This window comes from Anastrepha obliqua, chromosome 3, assembly GCF_027943255.1.
Source record: "Anastrepha obliqua isolate idAnaObli1 chromosome 3, idAnaObli1_1.0, whole genome shotgun sequence".
Taxonomy (NCBI): Eukaryota; Metazoa; Arthropoda; class Insecta; order Diptera; family Tephritidae; genus Anastrepha; species Anastrepha obliqua.
Window position 1 is genome coordinate 104,486,617 of NC_072894.1, and position 19,622 is coordinate 104,506,238.

Genomic DNA, 19,622 nt, shown 5'->3' on the forward strand with positions numbered 1-19,622 from the left:
AAATAAAACTAGCTCTTTCTCTCAATTTATTCTTACATATTTTTTTGTCTTGGATTCATTTTATTTGACAGTATAATAAAGTTAAATAGTTTTACACTTAATTATGTAATGATGATAAAATTAAAAAATATACATTTTATTCTTTCTCATAATGCTTTTATATGTATGGTCTCATTTGAGTATTGCAACACTGCACGTGAATGGTGGGTTTAAAAATAAGCAAATACTATGTAGTTGAAATAAAATTTTTCTAGAATGGGCTCTTGTATATGAAAAAGTGACATCAGGTAATTAATTACATATTAGAAAAAATGTTTTCACATTGCATTTCAGCGCTAATATTTATATTATCAAACTGGTTTTTAATTTAAATTTCACTGTAATTCCACTATTCTCGTGCAGTGTTGCACTCATTTTCCACTAGTTGCAATTTCCTTATAATTTATGTATATGGCTTGCATACCTTTTTTGTTTTAGACGTTTTGTGTTTGTTTGTTTTTTTTTTTGGTTTTTCTGATGATCAATCAGTTTGCTTACTATTTTTAAGCCTATGATATATTCATATTCTAAGTTTTATGTCTTGGGATATATAATGTATAATATAAAAAATAACGTTTACAACGTTTATACGCATTTTTTGTTAGCTCTTATATTTTACAAAAAAGTTTCTGACTTACAGAGTATAAATGTATTTTTTTATTTTTATTCTTTAATAGGCTTTGCTTTAGGGCTTTGGTTCTATAATTTTGTATAATAATTTGTTGTTTCTACTGTTTTGGGCTGGATAACTGTTCTTCATAAATTTCTGTTTTTCGTTTTCTACTCTCCTCTACATTTAGACTTTAAGTATTTATTAAATTCCTTAATTTGTCGCCATGCTAACCGATTGATAATGTGGTCGCGAAAATTTATGAATATGCAACAAAAGGGAAAATGTACTTTTGTGGAAAAATAAATAGAAAAAAACTAAGGCTATAGTGCATTAGACGTTTATATAGTTGATATTTTTATTTTAAATAAAAAAATGCTTAATACTTAGATTTTTATTGTACAAGGGCATAGGATGTTAGAGGTAGTGAGCGCAGCTGAGAGCTTAATATATGCACTTATATACATACATACATATATTTGACGTGTTTAGGTGGGCCGATGCATTTTTGCTTGCGCTTAAAATTATTCAGCATTTGCGTATTTTCTCATGATTCTATTACTAATATTTGTATCTATTATATAGTTTTATTCAGAGCAGTGTTTAGACATAAATATGTAGAATTCTGTGATTTGAAAATGGCAATATATTTTTAGTTTTACTGTTTTTTTTTTCAGAAATTTATATACTTATACTTATTTTGTTATATTTTACAGTGTTGCCTAAATTATTGGTTTATAATTATTACATGTATAAAGCTAAAGTATTGTGTCCCTTAAAATACACATATATACATATGTATTTTTTCTAGAAAGCAAGCTGCGCTCAATTTTTGTATTTTAATATAGCGAATGCGTGTTAATAAGTATAACAAATTGAAGATAACAAAGAAAATTTGTTGTATATGATAATACATATTCGTAGCAACACTCTTGGTAATCGACTTTTATCGATTATTCGCTGAATATTGCCATACGCAGTTAACGGAAACGGAAACACATCAGTAGAATAATTTATTACATGAATAAGTACCGAGTATTTTCATAGTTTCTGCAGTGTTTGAAATTAAAAAAATATTTTAAGTTTAAATGCATGCAAATTAATCAGTTGGCTTCAAAAATCGATTTTTTTTACTGCAGTCGTTAGATATATTATAGGAGAATATGCCCTCAAAATTTTATAGCGGAATTCAAAGTGATTTCGGAGTTACAGGAATGTGTACCGTCCCTCGTGTGAGTATTCTGTCCACCATCTGAAAACTTTGAAACACGTTTTCTCAAAACCATGTTTTTGAAAATGGCGCGTAAGATTAAAAAAAACGACGATAGTTATCGTTTCAAACCGATAATCTATTCAAAAAAGATAATTAGAATGCGCAACTAATTAACTAACAAAATATAAAAAAAAAAGAGGTTGTCTGTAAAGTCGGTTTACTGACGATAGTTTAACGTGATAACGTCATAAGAAAATACTGATTGAATGGTTGCATTTTTCAAAAGAAAATTTTAATTTTATTTGTTTGTTAGATATTTTGTATGGATATAGAGAATGAGTCAACATTAACATAATATAACATAATATACTTTAACATAACATAACATAACATAACATAACATAACATAACATAACATAACATAACATAACATAACATAACATAACATAACATAACATAACATAACATAACATAACATAACATAACACAACATAACATAACATAACACAACATAACATAACATAACATAACATAACATAACATAACATAACATAACATAACATAACATAACATAACATAACATAACATAACATAACATAACATAACATAACATAACATAACATAACATAACATAACATAACATAACATAACATAACATAACATAACATAACATAACATAACATAACATAACATAACATAACATAACATAACATAACATAACATAACATAACATAACATAACATAACATAACATAACATAACATAACATAACATAACATAACATAACATAACATAACATAACATAACATAACATAACATAACATATCATAACATAACATAACATAACATAACATAACATAACATAACATAACATAACATAACATAACATAACATAACATAACATAACATAACATAACATAACATAACATAACATAACATAACATAACATAACATAACATAACATAACATAACATAACATAACATAACATAACATAACATAACATGCTGTTCAAGCAAGGTAACGACGCATTTTTTGGTGCGTGCAGCCGGCTACATAGATTTATAAGACGTTATCACGTCAAAAAATAATAACATTAAAAAAACAGGTATATTAACAAACTTGGTTTTATTTTAAATTCTTCAAGTAAATCAAATTAATAATAATCAATAAGAAGGCATATGCAAATACAAATACCTGAATTTATATATGTACATATACGCATATATGTACATACACATATACGCTCACTTAAGTAGGAGAGAGCAAGATGTCGAACGTTGCCGTTCGTTTGCTTTGTTTGCTTTGTCGTTCGCTCCGCGCTTTCGCTTGCAGTTCATTTAAGGTAACGGCAATGAGCAAGGTAACGACACATTTTTTCGTGCGTGCAGCCTGTTAAATCGAATTATAAGACGTTATCACGTCAAAATCATTTCGTAATGTTATTTAACATCTTTTTTGAAAAAAAAATAGCGAAAAAAGCACTTTTTTTCAATAATTATTTGTGTGTTCATTTTTTCATATTTTTATACAAGAGTAGTCTATTATATGCGGGAAAGCCTTCTGAATAAGACAATATAGCGTTCTTTTGTGTTTCAGGTGAAAACTACGACTGCAATCTTACACGTCGTTTTACTAGCGCGCAACGAGAAGCTGTGCGAGATCCCTCATATGTCCGCCATTTGGTTTTTTTATATATGATAAAAAATTGTTTATTACTCTTTAATCATGCCTTCAAATAAATGCAAAAGATTATGCCTGTGTGTCGCTTTTTTTCGCATCGAAAAAAAAAAAAAAATTGAGAAAAAACACATTTTTTGAAGCCACTGATAGATAAGAGGCCCCCCTTAAAGAGAAGCTTAATAAAATTATTGAAAGATGTTTTAAAATAAGCCAAAAGTGATTGACACTTGGGTTCGGCAATATTGCTCAACTGACGTCTTATAAAATATACCCAATGGGGGAAACAAATTTGTATGACCAAATTTCAAATTCATATACTAAATATAGTTGTAGAAACATTTCTAAGAGGCGTGACGGAAATTCGAACTTAAGGGGTTATACACAGCTAGAATTTTATAAAAATCGATTTTTTTGTTTTTATTTTATTCTTAATGTACATAAATTTATGAATACACACAGAAAATTTAATATCGTGCCGGTGAATATTTTCGAAGTTACACGCAAATTTGAAAAGGCGTTTCAGCGTGCTTGAAAGCACCTGCCTATTGTAAATGTTCCCTTCTAATGTATTTAGATGCGTAAAGCAACAGTGCGTTATTGTTTTTTTTATACCTGAAAGGTAAATTTTTATTTTAAGAGTGGTAGTCAGTATAAGCAGCTAAGCCAAGCAGTAAACTTGTGAGTTTGTTCATACTTTTTTCTGTAATTTTTTCGTGAAAATGAAGCCTTCAGAAAAACTCTTAACATGCGTAAGTCGAGAACAAAAAAGCGCAAAAATGTTTTTAATCCAAAAAAAGCTCATACGGATGAAAATAGTTTCAGTGCCTCGGCGAAAAGATTTAAAGAGCAAGAGGAAATCTCAGTTCCGCGTGATCCGTCTATTGAGTATCGCATTTAAATTTTATAACTGTTTTTGCAGCAATTTCTGAATATGTGAAATATAAGATCTGTAACGGAGATGTTAAGTTTCAAACTGCTTCTGAACGAGGACTTGGTTTTAAAATTGTTTTGCAGTGTGATAAGTGTGCAGATCGTAACATAAACTCAAGTCCTTTTGTCGCGCACTCTTATGAAATAAATCGCCGATTTTTATTTGTCATGAGAGTCCTCGGATCAGGGTTAAAAGGTGCAGCAAAATTTTGTGGAGTAATGGAGATGCGTATAATATTCACTCCAGTATAAAAACAGCCACCGACAAACCGTTTCAACAGGCTTGTACTGAAGAAAAAATTTGACTTCCGAACATCAAGGTGATGAACATTCGACAGAATTAACTGTATCTGGCGATGGCACATGGAAAAAGCGAGGATTTACTTCCTTGTAGGGTGTGGCATCATTGATCGGATACTATTCTGGTAAAATCATTGATATCATTGTAAAAAGTGCCTACTGCAAACAGTGTGAAACTTGCAGGAAGAAACTCGATACCGAAGAATATAATGACTGGTATGCAGAACATATTATGGTGACCGCCGTAGGCGAATGGGTTGGTGCGTGACTACCATTCGGAATTCACAGAGAGAACGTCGGTTCGAATCTCGGTGAAACACCGAAATTAAGAAAAAGTGTTTAATAATAGCGGTCGCCCCTCGGCAGGCAATGGCAAACCTCCGAGTGTTTTTCTGCCATGAAAAAGCACCTCATAAAAATATCTGCCGTTCGGAGTCGGCTTGAAACTGTAGGCCCTCCATTTGTGGAACAACATCAAGACGCACACCACAAATAGGAGGAGGAGCTCGGCCAAACACACAAAAAGGGTGTAAGTGCCAATTATATGCAGAACATAAAAATACTTGCACTGCAAATCATGCTGGTTCTTCTGGGAAAATGAAAGTAGATTCAGTCATCGAAATATGTTGTAACGTTCATTGGAAAAACTTGGAGTCATGTACAAAAATTACATCGGAGACGGTGGCTCCAAAACGTACTCGGGAATTTCAAATGCTGCACCTTACGATGATCAAGAAGTTGTGAAAAAAGAATGTATGTATTGGACACGTACAGAAACGAATGGGCACGCGAACCCGAGATTGTGGCAAAAAAAAGAAAAAAATGTTGAAACAGTTGGAAACAAAAAAGGGGGGCAAAAAATACAAAGAACTCTCGGTGAAAAAGGCAAACTTACTGGAAAGCTGATCGATAAGTTGACAGTTTATTATGGCTTAGCAATAAGGAGAAATTGTGATTCCGTTGAAAAAATGTATAATGCTATCCGGGCCACATATTATCATGCATTATTGTTCAACTGACGAAAAGCCCCAACACGGTAAGTGCTCGGACGGACCAGACTCATGGTGCAGCTGGCAGAGGGCTGCAGCTGCCAATGAACCAGAAGATGTTATTGAGGCTATATTTCCGATTTAAGGTGTATAAGCTTAAATCCGCTGATTGCTCGTAGATGGCGTTAGTGAGCATATCAAGTTACCATAGAAATGCCATATTTTTTTTTGCATGGGTTCGACACCTGTTTACATCAATCACTGCACATCATCAGTGATTTCATACAGCAACACACTTTTTTCCTTGCGTAATCATGTCTAATTTTGTGCCAAAAAAAGAGCATATGCGGGAAGCTCTACTTTTTTGCTTTAATTTGAAGAAATCGGCTGCCGAATCGCATCGAATGCTTGTGGAGGCCTATGGTGACAGTGCATTATCGGAAACAACTTGCAGAGACTGGTTTCGTCGGTTCAAAGACGGCCATTTTGACTTGAGTGACAAGAAGCGTGAAAATCGGCCCAGAAAAGTTGAGGACCATGAATTGCAGGCTCTTTTGGATGAGGACGATACCCAATCGCAAAAAATGCTTGCCGAGCAGTTAGGTGTCACTCAACCAGCCATTTCCATGCATTTACGTGCCATGGGAAAGGTCCAAAAAGTCGGAAAATGGGTACCCCATGAATTAACCGATAGACAGATGGAGCGACGCCAAAACACATGCGAAATCTTGCTGGCTAGGCATAAAAGAAAGTCGTTCCTGCATCTTGTGGTGACTAGCGATGAAAAGTGAGTATATTGAGGATCCTAAACGAAAAAAATCATGGGTCGATCCCGGCCAACCATCAACTTCTTCATCAAGACCTAATCGCTTTGGACGCAAGACGATGCTGTGCGTTTGGTGGGATCAGCAGGGTGTCGTTTACTATGAGCTTACTATGAGCTGTTGAAACCTGGTGAAACTGTTAATTCTCATCGCTACCACCAACAACTCATCAAATTGCGCCGTGCTTTGCGTGAAAAAAGGCCTCGTTATGAACAAAGACATGAGAAGCTGATTTTCCTCCACGACAACGCCCCATCGCACACGTCAAGAATGGTCCAAAACTACTTGGAGACAATCAATTGGGAGGTGCTACCTCATCCCGCTTATTCACCAGACCTGGCCCCTTCGGACTATCATCTGTTTTCATCGATGGGTCACGCGCTCGCCGAACAGCACTTCGATTCGTACGAAGACGTCCGGAAATGGCTTGACGAGTGGTTCGCCTCGAAAGATGAAGAATTCTTTTGGCGTGGTATACACAAATGGCCCGAGAGATGGGAAAAATGTATAGCTAGCGAGGGCAAATACTTTGAATAAATTATTTTTTTGCTTTCTATAAAAAAAATGGTTTTTTTTTTACTAAAAAACAGCGGATTTAAGCTTATACACCGTATACAGATCTCAGCAGTGAGAATTTATTAGAAAGATATGTAGGTGGTTTAACCAAAACAACAACGGGAGCTACTATCAACTGATTTGGAAAATCTCTCCCAAAATTGACTCTCGATCCGACCGATTCGAAAACTGTGAAAATCGCTGCATATATACCTGCCGGCATATTTAGGAAGAACAAATATTTTAAATAAAAAGATTAATTAACTTGCCCAATCCAAAACTGGCAAAAGTTTACTGGTATTCAGGACGATCTGGTCAGGTTCCAAGCTATAAATGTGAAAGCATAGCCATAACAGCATAATAAGTGTTTTTTGATGCTGTGATCTCGTGATGCTGTAGAACTACTAGCCAGTATGATCCACATTGATTATGAAGCAAATAAAACCAAATAGAAATAAGCACAGTATACTTTTTAATTTCTCTACGAAAACATTCAGTCCATCTAATTGAGGCAACCTATCAACCGTTCCACGTCATTAGCCAATCAGAAGTTACGTTTTGCTTGATTGATATTGAAAAGAGAGTATTTTACAGTTAACCTTGTTAGATTTCGATGGGATGTGAGTTTATGTCTTCTGTTTAGTGAGCAGATTTTATTGTTGTATTCCCACTACGAAGTATCAGGTCAGTCCATAAGTTCGTGCGTATTTTACCCATAATTTGACTTTTGTACGATTTTTGCATACAAAAAACTATTCGCGGAATATAACGGAACTATTTATATTTTCCTTAATATATTTTGATTCATTTTAATCGCGGATAGAAGCACGTGTTGTTAAAAAATAAAATGGAATCGTCGCACGCGTATAAGAGGCATATTTTGTATTTTTTTTATAAAAGTGGTAAAAATGCAACAACTGCTGCTGCAGAAATAAACACTGTTCACGGAGAGGATACCGTGACTGTAAGGACTGCACAAAAGTGGTTTTCAAAATTCCGAAGTGGTAACTGCGACGTGGAGGATGCCCCACGCGCTGGTCGTCCTGAAGTCTTTAATTCCGACGCCTTGCTCGAACTCGTGGAAGCTGAGCCAAATTTCACAGTCGATATGATAGCTCAGAGGTTAAATTCATGGCATGGAACAGTTCACAGGCACCTGGTTCAGTTGGGAAAGGTTTCAAAGCTGGGAAAATGGGTTCCGCAGAGAGTGAATGTGTGTTCTCAGCTGCTGCAACGGCTTGAAAATGAAAGTTCTTTGCAACGTAACGTTACTGGTGATGAAAAATGGGAATTAAAAATTTGCCTAAACGTTGGGAAGACATTGTAAATAATGAAGGAAAATATATTATTGATTAATAAATATTTTAAACATCTTTTTTATTCATTTTAAAACCACCTTTAAAAAACGCACGAACTTATAGACTGACCTGATAATAACTCTTCAGCGTTCAATACGGAGAACTAAGGGCTTTTGCCTGCCATAAAATAAAAGAACGTGAACGAATATTAAAATTCCTTGGTACTTGCGCCCAGAAATAAAAAAGAGCTGCATAATGTGGCGCAAACTAAAAATTAAATGCGCATACTGAAAGCATAATTGGTGAAAGTTTGAAAAATCTAAAAATATATCCAATATAAAGCATAAATAAATAACACAGAAATTTTTAATTTTTTTTTATTTATTTAAGTTAATTTTTTTTATTGCATAAATTAAAAACAATTTTTTTTTCGCTGGTTTCTTGTAAAATACAATATAAATTATTTAAAATTAAAATTAATTTTTTTACGTAAAAATTATTGTTAAAAATTTTTGTCCTGCAAGAAGTAATTAAGAGTTTGGCGGGGATATGGTGTCAGATAAACTTAAAATTAGATGTGTAAAAATCGGTGTATTGTATGTTTATATAAAATATATAAAACTAAAACAAACAAAACTTGAGAGAGAAGAAAAGGAAAGTTATAAGTAAAAAAAACAAAACAAACAACAACAGTTAAAATACATTTTTCTGCACTTTGAAAATATTAACTAGTTTAAAGGTAGTCAGTTTAAGAGAAAGTGGGTGGTTGTCGTAAGACACAGTTTAACGGCGCGTAGTGAGCGTGAACAAAAAATAAATATTAAAAAAAAAAGAAAAACAAATCTATACATAATAAGCAGTGTTTGTATGCACTCATGCTGAGCACACGTACATATGCACATAAATATGTAGGTATGTATGTATTTTCCAATAGTTACATGCATGCATGTTGGTGTATGTGTGGCAGAAGTGCTTCTCTACTTAATAGTATTTAATAGTAGAGGAGTTCTTTTTATTTAACATGCATTTTTTTTTAGTGTGATCAGTTTGGTTTTTTTATTTTGTTTTCGGTTTTTCTTACGGATTTTTTTTTTTGCATAATTCCTTTCGCAGCCTTTCAACGCATTATGCAAATACCTATAAATACATACATAGTTTTATATTTGAATAAAAAATATAGATACGCTCGAGTTCGTATGCATGATTTATGAATTTTTTATGCTCGCATGTATGTATGTATGCACGTTTGCTTGTGTGTAAATATGTATGTTCAACTCTTTTCGTTTCAACAAACATTTTGCTCTTACATTGTAGCTGATTATTTTATGCTTGCTTTTTATTTATTTCATTTTATTTCTTGCTTCTTATTTTTTTTTAGTTTTTTTTTTCTCATCCGACTTTTTCGCTCACACACTTTCGCATTCTTAAACTTTTTTCGTTTCACATTATTCATACCTACAAATATCCTTACACGCCCATCGCATTGAACTGTGTCCTACCACTACTACTACTACTATTGTTGTTGTAGTTGTTGTTGTTGCTGCTGTTTCTACAGCTTCTGTTTGGTGGTTGTGGTTTACATAGCACGCATACATATATGCATATCTATGCATGCATGCCTGTCACATTACTTGCATCTATATACGTATGTGTGTGTGTATGCTTGTATGTAAGTAATGCTTTAGAGCTGCACTTAATAATAATAAACTTGATCAGCATCTTCTGTTAATTTGTTGTCGATATAAAGTATGTAAGTATGTACGTACTATGTATGTATGTATCTTTTGTATAGTATACGAGTATGCCTTCCTCAACTATGATACATACTTAACTATATCTGTATATCTGTGTGTGTTATTTATAAATACATTTACTTATTAATGCATATTCTCCTTCTTCTGTATGTATGTATGTTGTATGTATGTATATATAAGTAGTATTATTATTTCAATTTGCTTTTTGTTTTTTGTTTTGTTTACATTTTAATAAAAAAATTGCAGCAATTATTTTAGGAAAGTATTTCGCGGGGGGATAGGTAGCGCGTTAAATTTGTTTGTTTGTGTATTGTAGAATTTCTGATATTGTTTTTTTTTCTTTCTTTCTTTATCATATAAATATATATATCTATATAATATTTATATTATATGTACATATACATATATACATATCTGTGTGTATATGTATGAACGCTAAATTATTTAAAAGCAAAAAACGCAGAAATTAAATATTAATAAACATCAATTCCCACTGATGTTACGTTTTATTACTTAAATCGGGCGGATTTGGCGGACTACCTTCCAGCTGCTGCTGCTGATGCTGTTGGTGTGTTTGCAGTTGATGCTGTTGTTGTTGTTGCTGCTGTTGTACCTGATGCGGATGCTGTGTCGTCAGCAATGTGGGTACTGATATTGTTGTCGCTTGTGTTATGACCGTTGTTGCTGTAATCGTCTGCTGCACTGACTGCTGTTGATTTTGTGGATGTGTCGTTTGTATTTGCATTTGTTGCTGTTGCTGTAAAGATTGCTGCAACTGCACCTGCGGTGTGGACAATTGTTGTTGATTCGTGTTGTTGCTGTTGTGGATAATAAGAAGGGTGAAAATGTTAATTAGTAAATATTTTCTGGGATTTTTCAAATTAATTTTAATTAATGCTTATAAAAATTATTAACTTGTCTTTTTAGTATTCCTATTTAGATTTTTTAGTTGCCTATTGAAGTGCGATATACAAGGAGAAATCCAAAATAAACAAGTCTGCGCTAAAATAGAACCGACAGGAGGTTTGTTCTGATAACTTCGAGATTATTTATTCAAAATAGTCCCTTCTGGCTTCGATACACTGTTTAACGCGATCTAAAAGCTTTCCGAAAGAGTGTTTCAGGTCATTGAAAGGGAATGTCCTTCAGGATGTACCAACATCCTTTTGGATGGGCTCTACGGACGCAAAACGTTTTCCTTTCATGGCCAAATGCAGTTTTCGGAATAGGTAGAAGTCACAGGGTGCCATATCAGGCGAATACGGAGAGTGATTGATGGTAAAAATGCGATTTCTAGTCAAAAAGTCAGTCACAAGTGTGGATCGATGAGCTGGTGCATTATCATGCAATAAGCGCCAGCTTCCTTCTTCGCGGTATTCAGGGCGTATGCGACGAATGCGATGCAATAAACGCTTCAAAACGCCCAGATAGAAAATTGCATTGACGGTTTGGCCCTTTGGCACGAACTCCTTGTGGACAATTTCCTTGGAATCGTAAAAACAAATGAGCATCGACTTGATTTTTGACTTCTCCAAACCCGATTTTTTGGGTGGTGGCTCGTCTGCGGCCTTCCATTCGAAACTTTGACGCTTAGTTTCAGGTTCATGTTGGAAACACCTCATTTCATCACCAGTTACAATGTTATAAGGGAAGTTCTCGTCTTTTCTCGCCTCTTTAAGGAGTTCTTTTGAATGTTGAATCGTGAGCAATTTTTGGTCCTCAGTTAACTTGTGCGGAATGAAACGTGCACAGACCTTTCGTAAGCCCAAATGATCAGTTAAAATGCGATAAGTCGATGTTTTGGAGTTATTCAATTCCGATTCCATGAATTTCAACGATGATTTCGGTTCATTTTTGATAAATTTACGAACAATTTCGATGGAGTTTTCGGTAATTACTGACTTGTTGTCATTTATGTTCTCCTAAAAACGTGCAAACCACTCATGAACTCTGGCACGAGATAGACAATCATCGCCATAAACTTTTTTCATCAGTTCAAATGTTTGCGCAAGCGTTTTACCGATTTTAAATCAAAATTTGTTATTAGCTCTTTGTTCGAAACTCATTTTTGTACTGATGACTCAAACATACTGACACTTAAGACGCACTAACTTCACTTCCACTAAACCACTGGAAGTCAGCTAGGGATGTAACTTCCAACGCTCTAACTCATTAAAAATATACGCCATCAAAAACATTTTTATGACGCCAGTCTTGATTATTTTGGGCTTCACCTTGTATGTATGTATGTAGGAACACGCTCTATAATCTAACGGACTGACCAGCATGTAGTAACACCTTCTATGACTTAACGGATTGCTAGAAGTACGTTCACATATGGAGTAATTAGCAATAAATCCACAAAATTAATCTGCCCGTACACATATGGCAAATTACCTTGAAAAAATTGACAATCAGCTGTCAATACTGATGTCGTAAAGAGCACAGCGGTTAACAGAATAAGATTTAAATGTTTTGATGTTTCCAAGTGGAATAATAAAGGAATAAAAAAAAAAAAAAATCGGGAGAGAAATTTTGTATGGGTCTCGCTTTTTAATTACGGATTGGGAGTTAAGCACGAAAGAGTAGATAATCCATCATACTTACATATATGTGAACGTATTATAACATACGCTATGAAAAAATGCTACTGGCAGAGACGTAAAGCAGAGAGCAGCAGAGCTTCAGCCGTCAAGTGAATTGACCGGTCAAACATATTAACTCTTAACGGCCGAAAGGCCCCGCCACGGGGACATAGTACTTATGCGGTAGAAAAGCGAAAGGCCCCAATACGGGGACATGAAAAGATTTCAGTTTTCATTTCATTTATTTATCATCGCAATATTGCAACTTTGTACATCTCTGGTTTGTTGATCATACGAGTACACTGACAAGAAATATTTACGATAATATAGGGTTATTCAATAGGTGCGCTTCAACTTTTTTCCGATAGGGAGTGCGAACAACGCAATATTTTTTATTTTTCGCTTGTCATTTGTAAACTTCATTAGTATACATTTCATCATGGAACGCTACACACTTGAGCAACGATTGCAAATCGTGCAAATTTTTTATGAAAATAATCGTTCTGTTGCTGCTACTTTAAGAGCATTACGGCCATTTTACGGTCCATTTAACAAGCCGTCCCGTTTTGGGGTTATGTGAAGTCATTGGTCTACAGTAACAAGCCGGCGACGATTTGTGAGCTCAGAGTCAATATTGAACGCGAAATTGCTGGAATTTCGGCCGATTTATGCAAAAGAGTGGTCGAAAATTGGGTTCAACGATTGGACTTCGTAAAACGTGCACGCGGTGGTCATGCAAAAGAAATCGAATTTCATACTTAAATGTATATGTTCAAACTCGATAATAAAAAAAAAATTAGTTAAAAAAGTCAAACCGTTTGTGTTTTATTCAAAAAAGTTCAAAAGTTGAAGCGCTCTTACTGAAAAACCCTTTACCTATAACGTTTTAAGGCGTAAATATTGTGGAATATCCACAACAGCTCTGTCGCATTGATGATTCGGTGTAGTTTGCGATTTAGAAGCTTACAACGTGCAAATATAATATATTGGCGTCTTCCAACTCTCGAGTACTTTTATTATAATAAGGTTGAGTTTATCTTTATTTTAAAAATACATAACATAATAAAAATTTCAAATAATAGATCATGGAGAAAAAAAATAAAGACGAAGATTATGAAAATAACAGTTGTGAAGACGAGTAGAGTTTGATTTTCGAAATATAATATAGATATGAAAAGTATCATAGTTTTGAAAACTATAAAAATTAATTTCATTTATAAAATTATAAATCAAGTAAATATATTGAATTCATATCTAAATAAATCTGTTTAAATGTTTAGTTTAAGTTTTCATCCTTATAAACGTTTTAGAATTTCGCCTAATTTTCTGCCGTCTCATGAGCTAGTATACAAAAAAAAAGCTCTCGCCCGTTAAGGGTTAATATGTAAAACTCTTTAATGCAACTTTTCAACTAAACTTATTAAACTGCCTAAAACTAAGCTATTTTATATCATGGATGGAAAAGATTTTTAATGGTGTGGCCAATAACAGACGCCTTTCAGCGACTTTGAGAGAATCAGCGCTTGGGCTGGGTTTATGAACTGGTTTCTTTATGAAAAAACTAAGAATGTGTTAGTGATATATGAAAAAAATTAACACAATTTCACTTCGTTGCCGTCTGAACAACGACAGATTTGACGAGTGTGTGAATATGTGTGAAATTATCCTGCAGATTTCAGCTGGCGATAAGATTGTGCTAGTGGTATATGAACAAAAAAATCAACATAGTCTCGCTCATGTTGCGTTGTTGCAATCTGGACAACGACTGATTCGACGAGCGTGTGAATAAATACATGTGAAATGATCGTGCAGCATTCGGCTGGCGAATTCTCCATAACGTGGCAGCCGAAGCGCCCCTCACAATTTTCTATTTCACCATAATTACTAGGCCAAACCTAGTAATCTATCATCCCTGATTTTATATCAATATTTATATCCTATTTTCTTAAATCTAAGTACATATGTTGAAGTGAAACATAAATAAATGAGTTGAAATATTATTAAAATAATAAAAAAATAATAAAAATATTATTTGATTTATCTGTATACGTGTAAGTATGTATAGTACACATGTGCACATGAAAAAAAAAATTAAATTATGAGATTTTAAAAGATACAATTGAGAGATACAAAGTGGCGCAAAATTAATCATCAAATTTTGTTTTTGAATAGCATTTTACTAAATAAAACAAAAATGATTTTTACCCATAGAAATCTTTATTTTTACCTTTACTCGCTCCATTGCTTGTCTGTTTGTATACTGCAGCTCTCAAGTTCACAAGTGTCAAATATGAGTGACGTACGACGCCGTTTGCAAATGATATAAATTTTCCGATAGGGTGATTAATTTTGTGCCACCTTGTAGTAACAAACTTTATTGTATAAATATGAATTTTCAAATTATTCCAAAATTTCTCCAAAAATCTAAAAACTACTGAGCCGTGCCTATTACAACTTCAAAGTAGGGTAAAAATTAAAGAGCGAATTTTAAGATTTCGTTGCAATTTTGAATTTCTTTTTATTACCTAATAACATTTCAAGGCATTTGCGTTAATACAGGGTCTTAAAAGGTGTGGCCATAGTGCTATAGTAGCACGCATGGCTACCATAGACATGGATGAAGCCGCTGGTGACGAAATTTGCAAGCCATACCCTCTACGGCCATAACTTGTGGTCGAGCGCGACCTGAGCTGCCCGAGGGAAAATCCTAAACGGAAACATTTAGAAAACCACCAGATAGCATCACGAGAAAGCCACTGGACTGGAACCCACAAAGAAGCAGAGGTCGCGGTCGGTCAAAGATCACTTGGTGAAGGTCGATGTTACGCGAACTAGCAGACGCTGACATTACATGGGACGGCACAAAACCAACAGCCTAGAACCGCGTACGATGGAAGCGTCCTTTCAAGCCCCTAATTCCTGAGCGGAGTGAACAAGGATTGTTTTAGCTTCATGTAGCCATGCAGTCCCTTGTTGAAATACTCAGTGTTCTCCATTAAAGGGGGCAACTATTAAATTCCTCACCACACCTGGCAAAATAGTTTTGTAGTACACTTTTGCGCTAGTTTGAATGCCCTTTTCGCAAAAATGCAAAGAAGCGATAGCTTTGTGGGATACCCTCAATTTTCTTCAATTGGGATAAAACTACTGCAAACAGGGTGAAGTCCAAAATAATCAAGACTGGCGTCATAAAAATGTTTTTGATGGCGTCACCTTTTTAATGAGTTAATGCATTGGAAGTTGCATCCCTAGCTGACTTCCAGTGAAAGCTTGGTGGGATTCCATCCAGTGGAAGTGAAGTAATTGCGTCCAAAGTGTCAGTATGTTTGTGTCATCGGTACAAAAATGAGTTTCGAACAAAGAGCTAATGTCAAATTTTGTTTTAAAATCGGTAAAACGTTTACCAAAATATTTGAATTGATGAAAAAAGTTTGTGGCGATGGTTGTCTATCTCGAGACAATGAACATACGACCCCCGCCCAAAATCAGTAATCACCGAAAACTCCATCAAAACTGTTCGTAAATTTATCAAAAATGAACCGAAATTGTCGTTGAAATTCATGGAATCGGAGTTGAATATGAAACTGAAACTAAGCGTCAAAGTGCCGAATGGAAGGCCCCAGATGAGCCACCACCCAAAAAATCGCGTTCGGGCCAGTCAAAAATCAAATCGAAGTTCATTTGTTTTTACGATTCCAAGGGAATTGTCCACAAGGAGTTCGTGCCAACTGGCCAAACCGTCAATGCAATTTTCTATCTTGGCGTTTTCAAGTATTTGTTGCATCCTATTCGTCGAATTCACCCTGAATACCGCGAATGAGGAAGGTGTCGCTTATTGCATGACAATGCACCATCTCATCGCATTTAAACCATCAATCACTCTCCGTATTCGCCTTATATGGCTCCCTCTGACTTCTACTTATTTGGAAAATTGCATTTGGCCGTTTTGCGTCCGTAGAGGCCATCCAAACGGCTTGTACCGCCGACATCCTAAAGGACATTTCGGCCAATGGCCTGAAACACGCTTTCGAAAAGCTTTTAGATCGCGTAAAACAGTGTATCGAGGCTAAAGGGGACTATTTTGAATAAGTTAACTGGAAGTTATCAGAATAAAGCTCCTACCGTTTCTATTTTAGCTCAGTCTTGTTTATTTTGGACTTCACCTTGTACATATAATAACTAACAGAGTCTTAATCTATATATAAATAAACGTATGCCTACCCAAAAATTTATAAATTTATATACTTTGTTGGTCTTATTAAAATTTACTTACATTTTCGCAACACTATTCAGCGGATTGTTGGAATTGCACAGAACGCTATATACAGAATCGACTTTGCTGAGTTTCTCAAACAGCGGTATCAGTTCTAGCAATTCGGAATCGTTTGTGTCCTCAAACCATGACTTTACAGGAACCTAAAAGAAGAAAGAAAAGAAATTGTTATAGTTTTTTTTTTTTGAAATATCATTTTATCAAAGTACGTTGCAATAAAAACTAGCATTTTTTATCTATTCAGTTTATAATATATAAAATACTTAACCCGCCGTTGGACGCCTTTTTTAAACCGTTCGGGGATCCTTTTTAAAGAGTTAGGTCCATAAATCGATAGAAAATTTAATTTTTACAAGCTACCTGGAAGTCGTTAGCTTTAATAGAAATATGTTAAATTTTCGTCCAAAGACGAAAAAACCAGTCTAGCCAGACCCGGGTGCTCAACGGAAGGTTAAAAGCTTTTAAATATGTTTTTTTCCTACTGTCTACGAGTTGGCACTCCATTTCGGTTTAATGCCTTTTTCGCAGTTTCTTTCCGTGTATTTATTGCATCTGCTTATATTAATATTAACAATAAAATTTAAATTTAAAACCTGAATTACTATCTTTTTAGCAAAAACTCTGCTTTCGAGTCTTTCGGTCTTATCAAGCCCATTAGATTTACTATAATGCAAGTCATTTACCAGCGAATTCTTTCCAAATAGGCAGGATTGGATCGAGGGGAAAATCTGGGCCGAAGCTTGCACCTCTCCTTTAAACTGCCGAATACTGCTTGTGTTTTTCAAGCAGAAGTCTTTGCGATCATGCAGTCATGCAAACTGCTTAGGAAACGCGGGAGCGAGGGAGATATTAACATTTTCTCCGATAGTCAAGCCGCGATCAAGGCTCGGACGACGCCATGATGCAGAACGAAACTAGTAAACTCCTGTAAGGAGGAGATCAAATCTCTTGGGTGTGCAGGTAACGCTTCTCTAATCAGGGTTCCAGGATATAGGAACATAGAGGGAAATGGAATTGCTCATGAGCTTGCCAGGAAGCGGACTGAATTGGCCTCGAGACCTCCTACCCGGGCATCAGCATCTCCCTGACAGTTGTTAAAGGGGAACTGCACAAATTATTTTTCAGGAAAGCGCAGAAAAGATGGAGCTCTATTTCTTCATGTGTTATTTCGAAAACCTTTTGGCCCCATTACAATATACTGAGGACTCAGAAAATTCTTTGGACTCCTCGCCATTCAATTTCCAAACTTGTACCTGTATTTACCGGTCACTAGACGATCGCAGAAGCTGTGGGGACCTTTCAGAGAAGGAGACTGTTGAGCACTTTTTCTGCAAATGTCCGGGTTTGACAGCTAGACGATTAAGGTCACTGGGTGGGTGCTCATTTCTTCGTCAGCCTCGGGTAGTGCGCCAACCTAAATCCCATCAATCTTCTCCCATATATCAACAGCTCTGGCTGGCTGTATAAGTAGATATCTGTCTGTTGGAGGTCTCATAATGGTATCAAAACGGCGCTGTAGTGCTACTTGAGGAGTGCCAGACTGGCACTTTAAGCATTTCACCTACCTACCAGCGAATTCGAGAGGTTTCGCATTTTTGTTAGGTATTTTCTCTGTTGACATTTATTTCGGTCTTACTAATACCAATTTTCAGATCTTCGTGAATATTTTCATTTTGTCCTTAGTATTTTTGTTGGTAGCACAGGCCGTACCCCACAATTGAATGCCATACATCCATATAAGTTTTATAACGGCACTCACTGCACATGAGACATTTGTTATCTAAGATCAGTGGCGATTTATTGTTTCAAGCCAGGTCAAGCATTAGGTTCTTAGCTTCACATGCAATATTTAAGCTGCAATGCATTTTCCAAGTGTGCTGTTTTTCCATGCGCATGCCGAGATTTGTTACTTCTTTTACCTGGTGAGTGGATACATATTTGATATTGTTGAATTTTATACACCAATTGGTAAACTATAATTCAACTTCGAGTATTTTTGATGCCTTTCAGAGGCATTTATTTATCTCTGCTTCCACAAAATTGGATGCCAATATTTTCTAGCTTGTTGGAGTCTCTGTTGTGTATATGAAATGCAAAATTAGACCTAGTACGCAACCTTGAGAGGCTCTAGCCATATTTAGAGTTCTTTAGTAATACATTCGAATGTTTTTGAAGTGAAAACTTTTTTTAGGTGCGTTTGAAATTTTTGCACGAGGTGATTTTATCTGTTTGTTAACCTCATGTCTGTTTATTAGCAGAGAATGTAAAGTAACAGTAACGGTAGCTGTAGCAGGAGCGGTAGCTGTAACAGTAAGAGTAAGAGTGTTACTGTTCGCTACTGTTTGCTACAGCTACTGCTAGCTTCTCGGCTCGGCATCAACGCATAGAACGAACAGAACCGAGCAGTTAGCACAAGGACATACATATATCGAGAGAACTTATAAAAACTTATAGTTGTCTCATAAAAATTGAAATTTATTAAGACGTGTTTCAGAATGCATATAATTTATTGCTCCTTCTCATTTTATCTGCTTTTTTTATGGCTCATTAAACGCAAGTGTGACATGAACTT

At 35.1% G+C, this 19,622-nt stretch overlaps 1 protein-coding gene across 1 annotated transcript in view; it reads right to left on the reverse strand.

The window, feature by feature from the left end:
- Nucleotides 1-9,836: 9,836 nt before the first annotated feature.
- LOC129242138 (phosphatase Herzog) overlaps nucleotides 9,837-19,622 on the reverse strand; it is an 82,458-nt gene continuing 72,672 nt past the window's right edge. The window contains exons 5-6 of the mRNA XM_054878699.1: nucleotides 17,051-17,193; nucleotides 9,837-11,010 (exon numbers count right to left, since the gene is read on the reverse strand). Of these exons, the coding sequence (XP_054734674.1) occupies nucleotides 10,692-11,010; nucleotides 17,051-17,193 (462 nt within the window). The 3' untranslated portion in view covers nucleotides 9,837-10,691. The remainder of the gene's footprint in view (nucleotides 11,011-17,050; nucleotides 17,194-19,622) is intronic.